We start from the raw sequence: 19611 nt of genomic DNA, 5'->3' as shown, positions 1-19611 counted from the left end.
AACCTAAAACTTTAGAAAGCATTTTATGTACACAGTTCTCCCACTGAGTCCTCATTCACGCACACATGTGCACACATGACAAATACACATGCTCCCACTTACCTTTTTCCTTATTTTTTTTCAGAATTCTAATTGGACATCAAAATATACATTAATTATAAAATATTAAAAAATTATCTTATAAGATTTCAAAGGCTTAAAAGGAACTATTACTGATAAAGTATTACTAGATTTTTAGGAATATAGATTACAAAAGTTCCCTAACTCCTGCTATATTTGGTTTTATTGAGCAACACTGCACTATTGCTGTCAAAACCCTTACAAGGAAAACCACTATGACAATAACTTCAAACACATACCTTGTCTCTCAGAAATATAATACTCAATTGATTGTTAAAGAACCACATACTGTCAATTTTAAGAAGCATAAATAGTAATTTAAATATACAAAATATATGTGATAGTTTCCTTTTTATTCATTTGTGGCAATATTTATATTCAACTAACAAGCTATTCTTAAAAGATATATATAATTTGTTTAACTTAAATTTTACCACCTCATAAAATTGAATCCACCCCATCCCCAATCCCCTGCATTTCCTGTTTCTTCCTTGAAAGAAAATGAAATAAACAAGTGGTCATAATTCTTTGGTCATGGTGTCATAATTAGTGGGAATGGGTGTGATACTCATGCACAGAAGATTGTGACCTAAAAATGTGGTAATAACTAGGGTGAAAAATGTACAAGAAAATACCATTTCGTTAATAGACCTAAATTTTGAGGAAGATTGACATTTAGTGTACTAAAATCTGTAAACGCACCTGGTTAAATATTTATTTCTCATCTTCTGGGGCGGGGAGGGGGGGACAAACAGACACATGAGAAGTTACTTAGAAATAGTGATCGCAGTGGCTGCAATGCCACAGGTCTCAGCTTCTTGAATGTAGTCTCACTCTTTATTTAGCTTTTGATTCCTTGTTGCTTCCCTTGTCACAGTGAACCCTGGTCTCCTCCAATCAGATCAATGATGCAAGGACGGGTGTCCCTAATGTCATTTCTGAAGGAAATATTTTCTGCTGGGATGTCCAAAGATATCCTAATAACTTTATGTGGAGTCTGACTAACCATTGCTTAATATCAAGATGATGTTCAAGAGAAATTCTTAGAAAGCCAATGTAGCAAAAATGTTGGTGTCGTTGTAATGTGGACATCCAAATTAAGCATCACGCTTGCATTCATTCCCTGTTAGACTCTTAAAAACTTACGAAACAACATGTTTTCTTAATGACTATGATATTCAACTTATACTTTACTAGCACCAGATCATATATAGTGTGATTGAACATGATTTATAGCTGTGAGCTCTTGTACAGAAGACAAATATGGGCAGAAAAAATAGTTTAACTGCAAAATTAATAATAAAAGGCATCAAGGGATTACATATACAAAAGAGAAGATAACAAACCAGTTAATACCAAAATTATATCATATAGTAAAACTCTTGATATTTCTGTCATTTATATACGCATATTGTGTATTATTTCAGGTATCACCCATAAACTAGTAAAATATGTACATCTTAATCTCTTCCTGGATTCAAAATAATCCGTGATAAATAAGTGTGCCTTAATTGCAAGGAAATATACATTTTATTTTGCACTTGCCATGAGTAAGCGCAGCTTCCCATGAGTTTTCCAGGGAAGTGCTGATGTTCCATTCCAACAGAAAAGATACTTAGCACATGATGAGTCGACCTCCCTCTTCACATTAAGTCATGTGGAGCTCACGCCATCCTGTACACAGTCATATGGCAGTATCCCAGAATACCGTTTGCTGTTTAGAATAGGGTGGAGGGCTGTACTTCTTTGCACCTGCATTCTTCTTCCAGCTGGGCAGGATAGGCATGCTATCCTGTTTGCAAAGGCCCTTTTCCGTTTTCTGTCTAGCCTTTATTTCCTTGCACAAGCAACGCTTTTTCTCAATCATCTCAAGCATTGTATGGTCTCCATGAACCCACTGCATGCATGCCACCTAGCAAAAAAGAAAGAGTGAATACAGAACAAAAGAATGGAATGAAAGCAGGTTTTTGTTGTTGTTTGCACTGTGCTAGTAGTTGTTTTAACCCTTTGCACTTGCTTGCTTTTTTCTCGATTCCTTTATTCTAATGCTAACCGTGTCGAGTCACACTCGACATCCGAGTGCAAAAGGTTAAAAATGTCAGCTGCTTGAAAATCTTACAAAGCAAAATTAAAGTATGGAAACTATAAATAAAATTTCTACTTAAATTAGTAAACATTGTGATATTATTAAACAACTAGTGGCCCAATGCATGAAATTCATGCAAAAGTAGGCCTTCCTTCCCTTCCCCCAGCTGTCAGCACCAGCTTCCCTCTGGCACCCGGGACCCGGGCTTCCCTCCGGCCACTAGCTTTGTCTGGAAGGACACCTGGAATGACATCCAGAAAGACGTCTGGTCTAATTAGCATATTACCCTTTTATTATTATAGATAACTTAGGCATAAATATTTTCCAGTATGTTGTAAAAGTTCACAATATAGAAATAAAACTGTTTTTATCCTTTTAAGCCATTTGCCAAATATTCTATATTGACCCCATTGTCTTATAGGTCTCAATATGTCTATGTTTTATGGATTTTAATGAACATTTGCATTCTTGAAATAAAACATGGGCTTGTTTATAAATAGCATATAGAATTAAAGACAGCAATGTAATTAAGCCATTAACCCAGGATGGGGGAGTTTACACTTAATTATGTAGCAAATCTGCTTTATAACTAGGAAGGGTAAAATAGTTCACTTGGAGTTTCTGAATTTGATGTTACATTTTTAGCATAATAATCAGAGCAAATACTTACCTATTGCTTACTTTATACCATATCCCATTCTAAGTACTATGCATAGCATACTTCATTTATTCCTCACAATGATGATGCTCTGAAGAAAGTACTATTTATTATTCACAGTGATGAGTAAAATGAAACAGAGAGATATAGTAACTTGACTGAGGTCACAGAGCCAAGGAATGGCAGTTAGGATTGGAACCCCAGAGTTCATCTCCAACACCCATGCCTTTGACAACTATACTACACTGATTCTCAATACACACAGAACTGAAAAGGATTCAAAGGCAAATTAGCACAATGCCTTCATTGTACTAAGATGAGAACATTAAGACTTCAAGAAGTTATATCTTTACAAATGTCAAGCACATAGGTTTTGGTGTGAACAAGGCAATATCAAATACCTAATCTTTTATGGAGAGGGCAGGACCGAGAGCTAAAGGATGAGGATCCAGATCCTAGGTGTGTCGAATTTCCTCTACGCACTCCACTTATTGGCTTCTCTATCTGATGAACTGAATTGATAATATCTCAATTTCAGAAGTGCTGTAAGGATTAAATTGCATAATGAAAGTGAAGTGGCTTTTTCATTTTTATTTATTGATTTTGAGAGAGAGAGAGACTTTGATTTGTTGTTTCACTCATTTATGTATTCATTGGTTGATTCTTGCATGGGCCCTGACTGGGGATGGAAGCCACAAACTTGGCATATTGGGACGATGAGGGCTGAAGTCGCTTTAAGGCATTGACCAAGAATTATTGTTTTAATACTGACAAATACCTAGTTTTCCACACTTGCTTTCTGTCAAGCATGTGCAAAGAGCTCTCTCTATATGCGTCACATTAAACCCTCCCAGATCCACTGAAAGTTAGGATTTATCTACATACTACAAATGAGCAAACTGACTCTTGGAGAATTTAAGGCACTAGATCAAGGTCACAGCTTATTAGTTGTGATATAGACATATGAAACTCAGATATGTTTGAGTGGAAAATGAATATTCTTTATACTACATCATGCTTTTATCTCCTGAATATTCTTTAGAAATTATAATAATAGCTGTTGTTGTATGTACTACTGTTCCCAGATGCTACTCTGAATGCAAATATATTTATGGCTTTATGAGTCAGTAAAAAGTGCTTATCAAATAAAACAAAATCAAGCGATTTAGCAGAATCCCCAAAATAATACTCTTGAAGTTCTTGTACTGGTATGTGCCTAACTTAATATAAAATTCCTTGAAAGGATGAGCTGTGTTTTATGCCTTTTGATGTCCTCTGGCTCCTAGCTCAGGACCTTGACCATGGGTGTTCACTTTCTAAATGCAATCCTGTGTGTTTGAAGAGTTAATATAACCAACAGGCTTTTGTCCCAATAGGAGATTGCCAAAGTTGCTTGGAAATTTTTCAAAAAGGTTATAATATTTTATAAATTAATCTATGCAATAAAAATACAGTAACTCTAAAATGGTGGAAATACAAACAAAATTTATTATGACAATAAACTTATAAATGGAATTGATAACACCCAATTCCCAGAAGGTAGGCCCCAAATCTCATTCAGCGCAGTAGCCCCAACATGCTGAACAGTGATTGAGCTCCCCCAAAAAAATGTTATGCGTGAATAGATGCCAACATCACTAGCAGTTTTTGTTGCCTCTTAGGAAACACTACGGATAAGATATTTATAGCATTACTTCAATATTTGCATTGTATTTACTGCTTCTCACAAACATTCACTCATTTATTACTTATTTTTTAATACTTTAGGCTGCAAATCATTATATGTCACTGCAAAATAATTTTCCTGGTTTAATTCTCACACCAATATATTTCACAGTTATCATAATATTTCATATGTGCATAACCATATCACCACACCTATAATAAGTATGTGGTTTTAGTCCATGAGAAGTTTATGCTGTGTAAGTATGTCAATTTGTTAAGAATAATATATTCTTTAAAAATCTAAAAAGAAGTTTAAGAGTGAAGTTATAAAGTATAGTTTTTTTCATATTATTTACATTTTTACTTTAGAATACTTATATATTCATTTGGTTGATTTAGTTTAAAACATTAATAGAAGAAAAGCAACCACTTTTTCTTTTTCAGACTGACCTATTTTCTTTTGGTGAAAATTTCAATACAAATTCCACAAGAAAGCATAGTCCAACTCATGAAAGAGAGTTACTAGTAAATATTCTAAGAATTCAAAGACAGGTTGTTAGAAAATAGCCAATTACATTTTTCAACATTTTAAATATTTTTACAAATATATCAAGTGTGATATAGAATTTACTTTTAAATACTACATATTTTTAAATATTATTTTCTGGAGGGTACACTTACTTTTTAATTCACACAGGTTGAACTCCAATGTTACTACTATGGCCATTTACATGGCCAAATTCTCTAAAATGTGTCTAAAAATTACATTTCATCCTGATAGTAAGATGTTATTCTTTAATTCATTCATTTAGACAAAATAGATAGTATGTTTAGAAATTATATGAAGTGTATTAAGAATGCTACCCAGGAATTATTTCATACTTTCTTATTTTTTGTTTTATTATCAAATTCTTCATACCCAATTTAAATTTAGCTATAAAATCCCATTCCACTTCCCCCTGGAGTTAAGAGAACTCTGGGAGTAGATTTACAACTAATTTGAAACTAAGCCCAGTAAATAAACTCTTCTAGTTTAGCTATTTAATCAAGTGGCCTTGTTTCTTGTCTTTAATCCAAATGTGTTTATTATGTATACCATGAAGGCATGAAATAAAAACATACACAGGCAAGTAAGTATATCTTGAGAGGCGATCGCAAACAATTGTTCAATTAATATTAACACACATCTTTTGGATAAGATTTTCATACTAACATGATTCATCAGAGGCAATATTCTTGACTCATAAGTCCATAGAAATAAAATCAAATGAAGCTCCTCCTCAAGGAAGTAAATAATAGATCTACACCCCTTAAGAATAGGCTACACACACTGACTTCTTTCCAAAGAGCATAGTATGAAAGGGGGAACAGAGTACCTTCATAGTCGAGAAACCTGGCAGACACAACCTACCCCAACCAGGTGATCAACAGTAACAAGTGATATTGAGAGTATGCACCCTTATTGATGTGTTGAGAAAGGCAAGTTACCTCTGTGGTCTTCTTCTCCCAAACCATAACTCCATTTAACTATGAGAAAAAGACCCAACAAACCTAACTAGAAGGATACTCTATAAAATATCAGTCCAGCAATCCTCAAAACACTCAAGGTCATACAAAATATGCAAAGTCCAAGAAGCTGTCATAGTCTAGAGAAGGAAAGGAGACATGCTGACTAAAATTAATTGATGTGGCATCCTGTAACAGGAAATCCAACTATGGGCTTTAGCAATAATTCATCAATACTGATGCATTAGTTGTGACAAATGCATTATGGTAATGTACCATATTAACAATAGTGGAAACTGGGTGTGAGGTATAAAGAAACCTCTGTACATTCTTTGAGATATTTTTATAAATTTAAAATTATATATATATATTAAAATCACAGTATGGGACTCAATTCTTTCCAAAGAATATATAACCATAGCTTCCATTCTTTAGATGGAAACAACATGGTGTAATAGAAAGAGTTAAATGACTTTGGGATCTCAATTGTTTTGTGACATTCTAGTCATATATCTCTCTGAACTTGTACGTACTTTATATAGACGTTGTATACATATATTTCATATATACATATACTTACATATATACTCTATATACTTCACATATATATTTTATGTATACTGTACATACTTTACATGTATATTATGTAAATTGGAACATCATACTTCACATGGCTGTAGGAAGCAGTGAAGTAAAATGTACAAAGAGACTGAAAAACTATAAAGTCTGACACATTGTTAATGACCTGTCTTCTGGCCCTTCCACCCCTCAGGAATAGCACAAGTGAGGAGTCTTGAAATTATTTCAATAATTACTTTCCCTAAAAAATAAACTAAGTACTTCCCAATACCAAGTAAAACCATCCAAAGTACAAAGGAACAGTAATATTGTCCAAAAATAAATCTCTATAGTATTTGTTTAAGTTATTCCATTTTCCCAAATATGTAAATAATAAAGAGAAAACATATACTGAAATAAGCAGTTGGAGCATTTCAGTATTAAAAATGATACCGGAATAGAACTACTACAAGCATGCATGTCTCTATTGGCTTTGACTTTCGTGCCCCATGAGATTGCATATAAATGATAATCCTTCATTCAGAGATTTGGAAGATTGGGGGCAATATCAAGCATGTGCCTTGTTGGCCTCAGAATAAGTTCAACTGTGAGCCTTGACTGTTGTGAATAAAATTTAATGTCTTAAACAATAGACATGCATCAATATTAATTTTCAGATGCTCTGAGGGGAAAAGTCTATCAGTTCCATGCTCTCTCCTGTGCCAACTTCTCCCACCTGGATAACCCATTTTAGGAGAAATTATCATTTTCAGCAAGGTGGGGGGGGGTGTGGAATGTAAACTTTAATTTGGCTGAAAATGAAACAGGAGTTACCACATTTCTCTGAAATTTTTCCTTATCCTACAGAAAATGTATCCAGGAAATGGCATGAAGGACAGCTGGTGTGATTCAAGAAGGGGAAGCCACTTCTTCAAGAATTAGGGGAGGGAGCGAGTCACCTACATCTGGGCTGTCCCTATCATTAAGGGTCCTGAGGCTAGCCAGAGGTGTTAACACTCTCACTGAAAATGTTCTCCCTCTCCCATTCAGTGGGCAGAGAAATGGATTCATTATTAACCAAAACTACATAAAGAACAAACATATAAGCACCACAGCTTTTTTACAGAGATCGTCAAGGTAACAGAGGTTGACAACCTTCAACCCAGTTCCCAAATATTTTTAAGTAGTTGAAAAAAACAAAATACTATTTTGTGATACATGAAAATTATATGAAATTCAAATGTCAGGGTATATAAAGTTTTACCTGGCAATAGACATGCCCATTTGTTGATGTCTATGACTGTTTGATGCTATTGAGTTTAGTAGTTAGGACAGAGACTATAGGGCCCACAAAGCCTAAAGTATTTACTGTCTTCCCCTATACTGAATAAGTTTGCTAACCTACCAAGTACTAGTAAATATAATTCACCTTTAAAATATGTATCTACTAAAACTGCCTGATTGAAGACAAAAAAAAAAAAGATAGCATCACTATTGGTATTATAAAAAGGGCTCTAAAACTAAACCCAGAGCACTGACTTATATGCCCTCATATATTTTTCATATCAAATTTGGCTCATTAGATAAATTATAAAGATGACACTTAGATTTTAAATCAGCTCCGACAATTAGTTTAGACAAATTATTTGGCATGTTAACGATACATTTTATGATTCCATCATTGTAAGGAAATAGAGGTGTTGGAATTAAAGAAATAAGTAGATAACCTGGCTTAAGTTCTCTAGATTAGAGGTTTGGTCAAACCCTTGTTTCAATAACCCTGCAGTGGTGTTTTGCTCTATAGAAAATTTGTTTCAAGAACTTTTTAAAAAAATAATTTTTGTGAATTATTTTCATTTTTTCCCAACTATATTTTGAAAAGGAGTCAGATTTATATAATATAGACCCTCAAAAATCTTTTTGAAATTGACAAAACATTGAGATGGAAGGGTTATAATAAACTGAATGGGCCAGCAAATTCACAATCATGTTATTACTTAATTGTCAAATAAAAAGTGATTAAATCCATATTATTTGATCATTACAGAGAAAAAAAAGTCTTTTGGTTTGAATGAGTAAGGCTTTCTCTTTGTATTAGTTATATAATAACTAGGAGCCCGTTGCATGAAGTTTCGTGCAATAGACTTTTCCTTCACCTGGCTGCCGGCACCAGTTATCCGCCAGCAGCAGTTTTCCTCTGGCCACCCGCCGATCAGAGCGCCTCCCCCCAGCACGATCGGCCACCCCGAGAGGAACTCCGACCGGGAGGCGCTCCGATCCGGCGGGTGGCCAGAGGAAAACTGCTGCTGGCGGAAAACTGGTGCCAGCAGCCACGCAATAGGTCACCCTGAGTTCCGCCACCAGCGTCTTCCGCAGCGCCGGCCTAAGCAGCGCCCACAGTTTAAGCCAGCGGGAGGAGCGGGGGTCGGGGACTCGCGAGTCCCCGCCCCCCGCTCCTACCGCCAGCCAATCGGCCACCCGGAGTCCCGGCCCCCAGCCTCCCGCTGGCCCAATCGTGGGCGTAGCGGAGTGATGGTAATTAGCATATTACCATTTTATTAGGTATGATTGATATTTTGAAAGCACATACAGGTGACCCAATATCATAGTATTTTATATGGCAAACATTTAAAAGGTCCACTTAAATAATCCATTTGACTTTATAATTATTATAAACACCACTTATTGAACTTTCAAAAGCACAAATTCAAAGCCAGGAAGATGAGTGGACACTTAAAGATTTTTTCCCCTTTGTATCAAGGTCAGAATGAAGCTATTTGAACAGATAACGTAAGCATGCACATTTGACCCTGGCTTTCGATCTCACTTTTGTGATGTTGTCCAAGTTATTTACCATTTTTTCATGCGTGAGATATTATGAGAATTAAAGATTATGTAGGAAATGCCCCTAACTTTTAGACATTGATGATATTGCTTAAAATAATAGCACCTTTGGTATAGCTTTTGCTTTTAGCATAGATTTTTGCATTATTTTTTCACCTTTAAGTCTGATATATTGATTAAATATTTTTAAGTATTCTCTTATGATCCTTGCTCATTTATCAGCAATGTTGACTCAGAACCTATGTCTTATGAAATAATAGTTAGACAAGTTTACACCTGAGGCATGTACTGGAATTGTGGTGTTTATTTCACATCTAAATTTAGCTTTTAGAGATAGATATATTGATAACATGAGAAGCATGTCTTGATTGCAGAGTTGCTTTTGAATGAAACACTATGAGTATGTATTAACTCCCACCCTTCTTTTTCTGCATGTTAAGACCCTCCCCTCAGTGTGCCACTTCTGATCAATTACTAGACATGTAATGAAAAACATTATGTGTTGGTATTTTAAACCATATATGTTATTTGTTTTTACACATCTGTGCTTGCTTGCATGATCAATTATGTAAAACTCATCCATCAGAAAGGTTTTAAACATAAGTTAGTAAGTCTTACAATTGCATGGATATAAAGACAAATTAGAGTTTCAATTTAACATAGCTTGCTCATTTTCTCTGTCTGCAAAAATGAAGAAAACACCTAACTCTTCAGTTTTACAGTGACATCCTTTAATCAAACCCTGGGTCACAAGTCACTTTCAAGGGCATATATTGGTTTTAACTTCCCTGCTAAACAGTGACAATTATAACTGATGCCAAGGTCTTCCAATACCATCCCTCTTTAATAACAATAGTCCTATTTTTGTGTGCATGTTTTATTTCCTTCTTTCTTAGGAGACAGTATAGGTGGATACAATAAATAACATGAACTGGTTTTACCACTTAGTTGTGAGATCTGGGCTAAGTCACCTAACCTTCCTGACACCTTGTTTCTTTACCTGTAAAATGAAAACAATAAGACCTCATGTTTGTTGGGAGGACTAATAATTTAGATCAACTACAAAGTAGACACAAAAATATATAACTCCTCTACTCCCTATAGATTGTAAGTTTTTTGAAGATGGGGCTCGGTTGTTAATCCTTACTTCCTTAGCCTTTAGCACAGTGGAAGTATGAAATAGGTGTTCATGGAATGAATGAAAAAATAAACAAAGAGAAAACTAGAAGTTCAATGCTTTCTGAGTGTTTTCATATATATATGCTAGAGGCCCGGTGCACAAAATTCGTACACGGGGGGGTGTGTCCCTCAGCCCAGCCTGCACCCTCTCCAATATGGGACCCTTCGAGGGATGTCCGACTGCCCGTTTAGGCCCGATATAGGTAGGTCCTAAACAGGCAGTCGGACATCCCTCTCACAATCCAGGACTGCTGGCTCCCAACTGCTCAACTACCTGCCTTCCTGATTGCCCCTAACCACTTCTGCCTGCCAGCCTGATCACTCCCTAACCACTCTCCTGACAGCCTGATTGATGCCTAACTGCTCCCCTGCCAGTCTAATTGCCCCTAACTTCCCTCCCCTGCTGGCCTGGTCACCCCTAACTGCCCTCCCCTGAAGGCCTGGTCACCCCTAACTGCCCTCCCCTGCAGGCCTGGTTCCCCCCAACTGCCCTCTCCTGCAGGCCTGGTCCCCCCAACTGCTCTCCCCTGCAGGCCTGGGTCCCCCCCAAATGCCCTTCCCTGCAGGCCCGGTTGCCCCCAACTTCCCTCCTCTGCCAGCCTGGTCACCCCTAACTGCCCTCCCCTGAAGGCTTGATCGCCCCCAACTGCCCTCCCTTGCAGGCCTGGTCCCTGCCAACTGCTCTCCCCTCCTGGCTTGATTACCCACAACTGCCCTCCCTTGCAGGCCTGGTCCCTCCCAACTGCCCTCCCCTGCTGGCCATCTTGTGGTGGCCATCTTGTGTCCACATGGGGCAGCCATCTTTGACCACATGGGGGAAGCCTTCTTGTGTGTTGGATTGATTGTCAATTTGCATATTACCCTTTTATTAAATAGGATAGAGGCCTGCTGCATGGGTGGAGGCCAGTTGGTTTGCCCTGAAGGGTGTCCCGGATCAGGGGGTTCGCTTGGGGAGTGGGGTGTCCTGGGCAAGGGGCCTGTGGTGGTTTGCAGGCCAGCCACGTCCCCTGGCGACCCAAGCAGAGGCCCTGGTATCTGGGATTTATTTATCTTCTATAATTGAAACTTTGTAGCCTTGAGCGGAGGCCAGGGCCGGCCAGGGCAGGCAGAAAGCTTGGCTTCCTCATCGCCAGGGGCAACCCAAGCCTCCAGCTGGCTCCAGGTCTGTGGCTGCTGCCATTTTTGTTGGGACTTATTTATCTTCTATAATTGAATCTTTGTAACCTTGAGCGGAGGCCAGGGCAGGCCAGGGCGGGTGGAAAGCTTGGCTTCCTCCATTGCCACAGGCAATCCAAGCCTCCTGCTCTCTCCAGCTCTGTGGCCGCCGCCATATTTGTTGGGTTAATTTGCATACTCGCTCCTGATTGGCTGGTGGGTGTGGCTTGTGGGCGTAGCGGAGGTATGGTCAATTTGCATGTTTCACTTTTATTAAATAGGATATATATTCTGGGATTTTTGAACCCAAGAGGCATCTACCTTCAAATACAGCCCTCAATGCTATATGAGTCATAGTATTGGATGTTTTGCAGCTGAAAACACCTCCCTCAGACATGGGGGTCTTTGAGTCCATGGGGTCTCAAGGATTCAAATACTTTGAATTCTGTGGTCTCAGAATTCTTAGCCCTTTGACTCAGGTTAAATGACAAGCTGATGCTCCCTAAACCTTAGTATGCATTCAGCCTCTCCTGAGGGTTGGCTAAAATGTGAACTCTTGGGCAGTATGTGAGTATATGTGTTCATATGTGCCTGTGTATGTTCACATGGTAGGCTTCCAGACAGCCTTCAAAAAAGGTTTTTATATTTGTTTAATGAAACATAATGATTATTCAGTTTCACGGTAGCAAACAATACAGTAATCCCCACACATATTTATGCTTTTACAAGAATATTCACAAGTATGGTGAGATGTTAGTCTCTTGACTGGGTGGCACAAAAGTGTTAGCTTACTGAATGAGTTGCATTAGGGGGAAAAACCCAAGACAAAGGCTGTATAAGGGCAAAAGGTCATGCCTGGTTTTCACACCACCAAGAAAGAAGATGTTAATTGCAGCAAATCATCTTTTTACAAATTCCTGGTGGTAGCAGAATTTTTAAGAATAAAATTTCAACTAGAAAAATGAAGGTTTTAAACAATTAAAATGCAGCACATTTGCATGTAACAAGATGACCACTAAATGCAAAAGCAAATTGTCAGAATAGCATGTTAACTTTGTATCAACAAATGCAAATTGTCAATTGAATATGATTTAGCACACACTTTCTGGTGAAAGACTAGGCTCAAACCTCTCTACCCAACAATACATTGTCCATCCAGGTGGGAGCAACATGCTGTTTGCATCTTTATACATGCACACAAAGCACACACACAGATATAATATGTGGATTCTTCTGTGTAAAGAGACAGAAAAAGGAAATGACTAAAAATAATGATAATATTGCATGAGAAATAGTCTATTTGTGATATAACTCTCAAGTGTCTGAAATTGCCTTAAAAGTTGCTGCATTAAAATTTGTATAAAGTTGTGAAGGACATCTAATATAAGCATAAATGATATGTGATATGAAATATGACATTTATGTATCAAAATGCAGCATCGGGCTTTTCAGAGGAAAGATGTCCAAATATAAAAAAATATATCATGTCTATTTTCCCTAGTCACTACCATATGTAATCTTAAAATCATTATGTATATGTATACATGTATATAGGTATATATTCTTGATTTGGTTTTTACTATATTATTAGGAAGTGTTTGCCCTTGGGAAGTAAAAAGGCTATAGGAAAATTGTGATACATTTTTCCCAATAAAGAAGACATGACATATTTCTCAGCAATTAAACCTAATGACTACAGATATAATTTCAGCTGTTAATTGATTAAACTAATTGTTTGTAATAAAGGAAGATAAAAAACCTCTGAGCAGGTTTCAGAATTAATTTATGTTTTTAAATGAGCAAGGAGTTTATAAGTAGAATGCCTTAAAGAGACATTCCCTAAAGGAGCAAACAGTATTACAAGATAAAATTCAATTACAACACATGTATTGATGTTTTCCACTAAGTATATTCTGTTAATCACTTACATTAGCATTAATTTAATTTCAAGTTTAATTTTATTACAAAATATTGGTTTTTAATAGTGCATATAAACTTGACCACAGATAAATTAGGAAGAGACACATTGCAGTAAACATTTGTTTTATCTAGCAAAAGAGAGCGAGGCAAGCAGGATATTCTAATCCTCAAGGAGCAAACTTTAATAATAATCTCTGAAACAACTAACAATCTTCTTTAGTTGTTATAGCTTTGAATACAGCTGGGAAAGTACATGGAATACATTTTTTTCTCCAGTACAATGCATTGCCCTATATGAACGCAACTTTGTTGCAGAACCAGAAACACACTGGCCATCAAAGGGATTCAGTTCTGAAGGAGCTTTGTTGTTTACTAATTTGGGGCAAGTCACTTCACTTGCCTGGGCCTCAGGTTAGAAAAGACCAGAAGGCGTGACTGTGGAATGCAGGGCTGAGTCAGGGTCACATTGTATTTTGCATAAAGTACACAATATTTAAAATTTTTTGAACCAATGTGAAAAAAAAACCACAACACACAAATAATTAAATTATACATACTTAGAGAAAGAGAAAGAGGGAGAGAGAGGAAGGGAGAGAGAGAGAGAGAGAGAGAGAGAGAGAGAGAGAGAGAGAGAGAGAGAGAGAAAGAGAGGAGTAAGAGGTAAAAGGAGGCAAAAACATCTAGATTTTGGCCTTTCTTAACAAATAGAGAAGCATGGGGCCTGGGACAGCAATGGACTGGAGCTGAGTTTCTTTGCCTTCTTTCAGTAAGTTTGTCTTTCCAGTTCAATCTGGTTCCCATTGTCATTCATTGCTGATGCAAAGTGCCACTGCCATTTTTTCATTTCACTGGTAATGCAACTTTTCATATAATAGAAAAATATGTTCTGTACTATGGACTCTATCAAAATGAGAAAGTGCTCATATCTAGTGCCCCCACCCACCCACCCCCCCAGGCAGCTGCTGGCATTGGGGGCTGTGCCTCCCTAACTGCTCCCTCTAAGTTCATGTCCTTTCCTTCTGTGGTTCCAAGTCCAGCTACTTTTACTTAACCCTTGAGACCTTTCATCCCAATTCAAACTCAGCACTTACTGCCCAGGAATCAAAATAATCTTTGTAATGTTGACCATATATTAATTGGACTTTTAGTGTGACTAGATTTCCTCAAAAGAAGCTGGACTTTTTTTTTTTTTGCCTAATTTATTCAGATCTTCATAGGTTCAGTGTGGAAAGGCCGGAGGAAATGAACACTTTGTATGAAAAAACCAAAATCAACTTAGGAGCAGCAGCATACTTGTAGCCCGTGATCTACCAAGTCAAGAGTACAACACATGGTCCCTTTCCTGGCAGCCTTGAGGTCCTCGGTCTCAGTCTCGCTTTCTTCCCTCCTGCTTCCCAGGCTGTTTACTTACTGCCAAAGAGGATATCCCTTCAAGCAGCAAAAAACAAAGGGCCACAGGCTCACCTAACTGTTGTCTGGGAGAGGCAGGTCCTATGTGCCGTGTTCTGTGCTCAACAGAGAAACTAAAGCCTTCCATTCCAGTGGGATGGCTTAGAGTGCTATTTTCCAATAATTTACCTCCTATTTTTAAAAAGGCTGCTGAGGAGACATACATGTCTAATTAGGGAACTGCCCAATATCAGTGCTGAGATTATCTCTTTGCACCATTTTCTAAATGAATGTGTGGGTTTGGAACACACCCACCCTTTTAACAGTCCAAATAATCCATTTCCCATTTTCAGAGACTAGAACTGCATTGGAGGGACATTGAGGAGGTTATAAAATGCTTCAGATTTCCACTTCATAAAATTTAAATACTAGCCTCTATAAAAATATGATTTTGTGGGGTCCATGAAATATACCATATCCTTATAATAAAGTTCTATAAATATAAGATGTTATCTCTGTTATTTAAAGATTTATGTTTACCATATAATTCCTTGAATTAAAAGAATTTTGAAGCTCCTGAGAAAATTGAGCACTAGAACTCTAGAAAAATACAAATTATTGCTGGTGGAATAATGCAGGGAGCAATGCCATAGTTGGCAGTGATATTAAGACGGACTCTAAGAATGAGTTGCAAACCCTCCTTGCTGGAGTAATGAAGTCCTAGAATCAGCTCCACACTCTAGCTCTCTCTAAGGCAGGACCCTAAGAGAGCTAGAGTGTGTTTTTTTTCCATAGTTCTAAATTTGATCAACAGTTTGTTCTCTGCTCAAAATACCCATGGAAAATACTTTGTTTTTTGGTCAAATTTCATGGAAACAACTTTTAGAGGTTTCCATTCACATTCTGATTGGAATCATTGAAGTTTATAGTGGTTGTACTGAGGAATCCAAGCATTCATCAAGTGTGACAGGGTCTAACACAACAAGGGAAAGAGACAGGAGGTCAACTGAACATCGCAGTGCGGTAAACACTTTGTAACAGCCTTATACACCATCTCATCTTGTGTCTCCATCCATATTCACTAACACAGTTGTGAATGTGTCTCTACTACAGGTGAACACTGAGGTTCCAGAATTGGGTGGTGAAAGAGAGTCCAAAGCCAAGGCTGATTGATTCTGCATCCTGCCATGTAATTCAATAAAATTATCAAATGCTCTAATGAACACTGTGGACAAAATTGTAAAAAACAAACAAACAAAAAAAAAACACAAAAAAAATCACAAAAAAACAAGGCACTCTCTGTATCATATGTTATAATTAGTGCAAAACATCTCACTTACTAGTTAGTTTTATTTCTTTCAAAGACCATGATTCCAAATATGCAATTATTCATAGTTTCATTTTAACCTTTTTTTCTGACATGAAGTACTTGCTTTTTTAAAGCATTCCTTAAAAATGAGAACATGCCTCCAAAAGCAATCTGTAATTATGTCTATACTTGTTAAGCTATATTTTCTCCTGAACATACATGCCAAGTTTCTCATACAATATATTTAATATAATTCTCTTAGCTGGAAGAGGAATAAAATAATTTATTCATTGTCCTTTGAGGGTTGAGAAATGATAACAAAACCAATGATGTTTTCAAAACCATTTTATCATAAATTACCATTATTCTATACTCTTTAGGATTATAATTACAGCTCGTCTTAATTACCATCATTTTTTAGATAAGACACCTGAGTCAAACAGGTTAAGTAATTTGTCTATGGAACTCAGCAAGAGGATAATTGAGCCAGAATTGAACCCAGAGATTCTGCACATCTGCACATTACCATCCAATCTCACCATCGTCATGAGCAACATGTTTCATAAATCAGTATATTCCTGCTGAGAATACTCTGGGCCTCCCATGCTTATATCTGACACTTTATCATGCAATTCAAAATATATAATATTCTGGGAAGAAATAAATGGTCTTTATTTTTATTTTTACTCACTTTGGTTAAGTTTCACAAATTGCAGGAAAAGTTGCCTCTTTCCCAGGAAATTTTAGAAAAAGGTTCGAAAGAACGTGACCTCTGAATATAGAAGTCATTAATTTGTTCTAAGTTTTGCGAAAAGCAATTGAAACTGTTTCACCATTAGTAAACATTGAGTAATGCAAATCATTAACTAATCTATGGGGGCCATGAAAAAAAATCATATTGAGAAGCTAGTAATACATAATCATTCATTTTTCTATAGAAATTAAGAATCCCATTGTCTCTCCTTTTACCACATAAAACTAGAGTTTTGTCCCTTACTTTACTAAAACTTAATCTACTCTAAAATCAGTATGTTATTGGAAATATACCTCCTGTTCAAAGTCTCTAAACCCCAGTGTGCCCCTGCCCTTGGCAAACATCAGCAAATCTTCAAGACGCTGCAGTCGGACCAGATGTAACCTTTGGTTCTCTCTCAATGCACGGCTCCCAGAAGCTGCAAGGAGGTCAGGTTTAGATATACATGGGATGTAACAAAAGTCCCACTTGTCAATTTACTGATGGCACATGTGGGGGGCTTCCTGGTCTCAAACAGAAAAAGGAGAAAATTCAACAGAGCAATGACAGGTCAGGGGTCACGGTGACAGGGCAGTGCTTCTGGACGAAGGGCAGCTTTCCATCCTGGCCCCGCTCTGATTCACTTTGAGAATCACTATAGCACCATCACTCCTGGCTGCCCTCTGCATGCTCACCAATAACAGCCCCAGGGGCAAATGTGCACACAAGTGCTCCTTGTCAATTGTTCCAAATGAACTACCTTTCCCCACTCCCACCAAAGCTTCTATATAAAGTAAAAATAAACTCTTCTCAGGGGGACTAATAAGCTCTCTGACTATTTTTATCTTAATTTCACAAAGCATTTCATTTGCAAACATGAGAACATGTAGCCCTCCTAAATATGGCAGGTCAGAATGCTTTTTAAACCTCCAAATCCATACACCACAATCCTATATAATAAAAGGCTAATATGCAAATTGTCCCCTCAACTGGGAATTCGACTGGGAGTTTGACCAGGCCAGCCTGAGGCCCCTCCCACCAGCTAGCCCTGCCCCTGATCACCCCCCACCTTAATTGAGGGCAGGGCCGGCCGGCCAACCTCCCACGTCCCCTTCCCCCAGCCAGCCCAGCCCAATAGACCCCAATTGGGGCAGGCCGGCCATACCCTACCCGTGCAGGAATTCGTGCACCAGGCCTCTAGTTTAATATATATTCAAAGCCTAAACTGTCTTCAAGTCACACTCTCTTCAGGACACTGGTCTTCTCATGAAAGTCTTGGTAGAAAAAATGGAAGGGTTTCATTCACCTTTGCTTCTTCTCTGCACCCAGTGGCCCTCAGAGCAGAGAGCTCATTCCTGAGACCCTAACTGGACCCAACTCAGGAAAACTGAGACCCTAGTTTGTGGCTTCCCCTGATGTCCTCAGCTCACCCACAGCAAATCTGTGAGCCTAAGTTTGGTTCGTTCGGTAGCAAGCACCTGCTTTGTCATCATGCCTAAGATTAAGGGTAGTGAGGACAGCGAGGGCTGAAGACTGCTTTGGCATTTGCACCCTCTCCTCTGAGAACAGGAGGAGGAGGTTATTCTGCTGGTGTCCCACACTGTCCCTGTTCCACCACATGTCATTTCTTAAAAGGAAACTGAGCTTTCTGACTAATTGCTCAGAAGCACCAGAATTCTGTTACCGGGAGGGTTCCTTGACCATAGCATAGGACATTAATTTGATGCACATATCTCCTCTCACTACCTGGAAAATGTTTAGTTATTGATGGAGAGTAATAATCCAATGATCATGTTTATTTTTCCAAAGAAATGGTTATGAAGAGTCCAAATAAATTTTAGGAAAATTGACTTTAATCCAGGTCACTGTCGTTCCGAAATATACACAAATACTTTTGAGTTATCTGATGGTCCCCAAATAATTGCTGAAAACCTATAGTAGGATTGTTAGGGAAAATGCTGAAAGCATTTTTTGAGGAAGGGATACACTAGGTCAATAGCACCCCTTTGTGGTAATAGGAGGTATACACCCTATAGTTAAGACCATTATCTTCGAAGGATCTTCAGAAAAATTCCCATTCTATTCTGAGGCCTAAAGACTCCTGCGCGCCCTTTCCCTAGGCTTCAAGCGGAGCTACCTGGGCATCACCTCCCCAGTTTGGGATTCTGCTGCGGTTTAAACGTCTCTGAAGGGATGATTTCATGACCTCTCCCGGCACAACATTCCAGGATTTCACTCTCAGGCCTAATAAAAATACTTTATACACCAGCCCGCACCCGTTTCCTCTAGTTAAACCTGCCTCTCATGCTGGGATGAGAACCAGATGGTCTCGTTCCTTCTTTCCTGGCGTCTGTGCACATCGTTCAGGCCACGGAGAGGGAACCACAGCGAGATCGTCTGAAATGGATTCGGTCAGAGGAACTCATCGTGGCCTGTCCATAAACCTTTCAAGTTGGACTCGCAAATCTTAGGCCCACTGTTCAGGGCAG

General features: G+C 38.1%; 1 protein-coding gene across 1 annotated transcript in view; it reads right to left on the bottom strand.

Annotated features, from left to right (window-relative positions):
* Positions 1-1804: 1804 nt before the first annotated feature.
* Positions 1805-19611, bottom strand: part of NYAP2 (neuronal tyrosine-phosphorylated phosphoinositide-3-kinase adaptor 2) — a gene marked incomplete at both ends in the record, with an annotated part of 208201 nt that continues 190394 nt past the window's right edge. Inside the window, one exon of the mRNA XM_079781824.1 lies at positions 1805-2032. Coding sequence (XP_079637950.1) covers positions 1805-2032 — 228 coding nt within the window. The remainder of the gene's footprint in view (positions 2033-19611) is intronic.

Source organism: Cnephaeus nilssonii (assembly GCF_951640355.1).
Source record: "Cnephaeus nilssonii genome assembly, chromosome: 10".
Taxonomy (NCBI): Eukaryota; Metazoa; Chordata; class Mammalia; order Chiroptera; family Vespertilionidae; genus Cnephaeus; species Cnephaeus nilssonii.
Note: the sequence above shows the minus strand (reverse complement) of the source record. Positions and strands in the feature narration are given on the sequence as shown.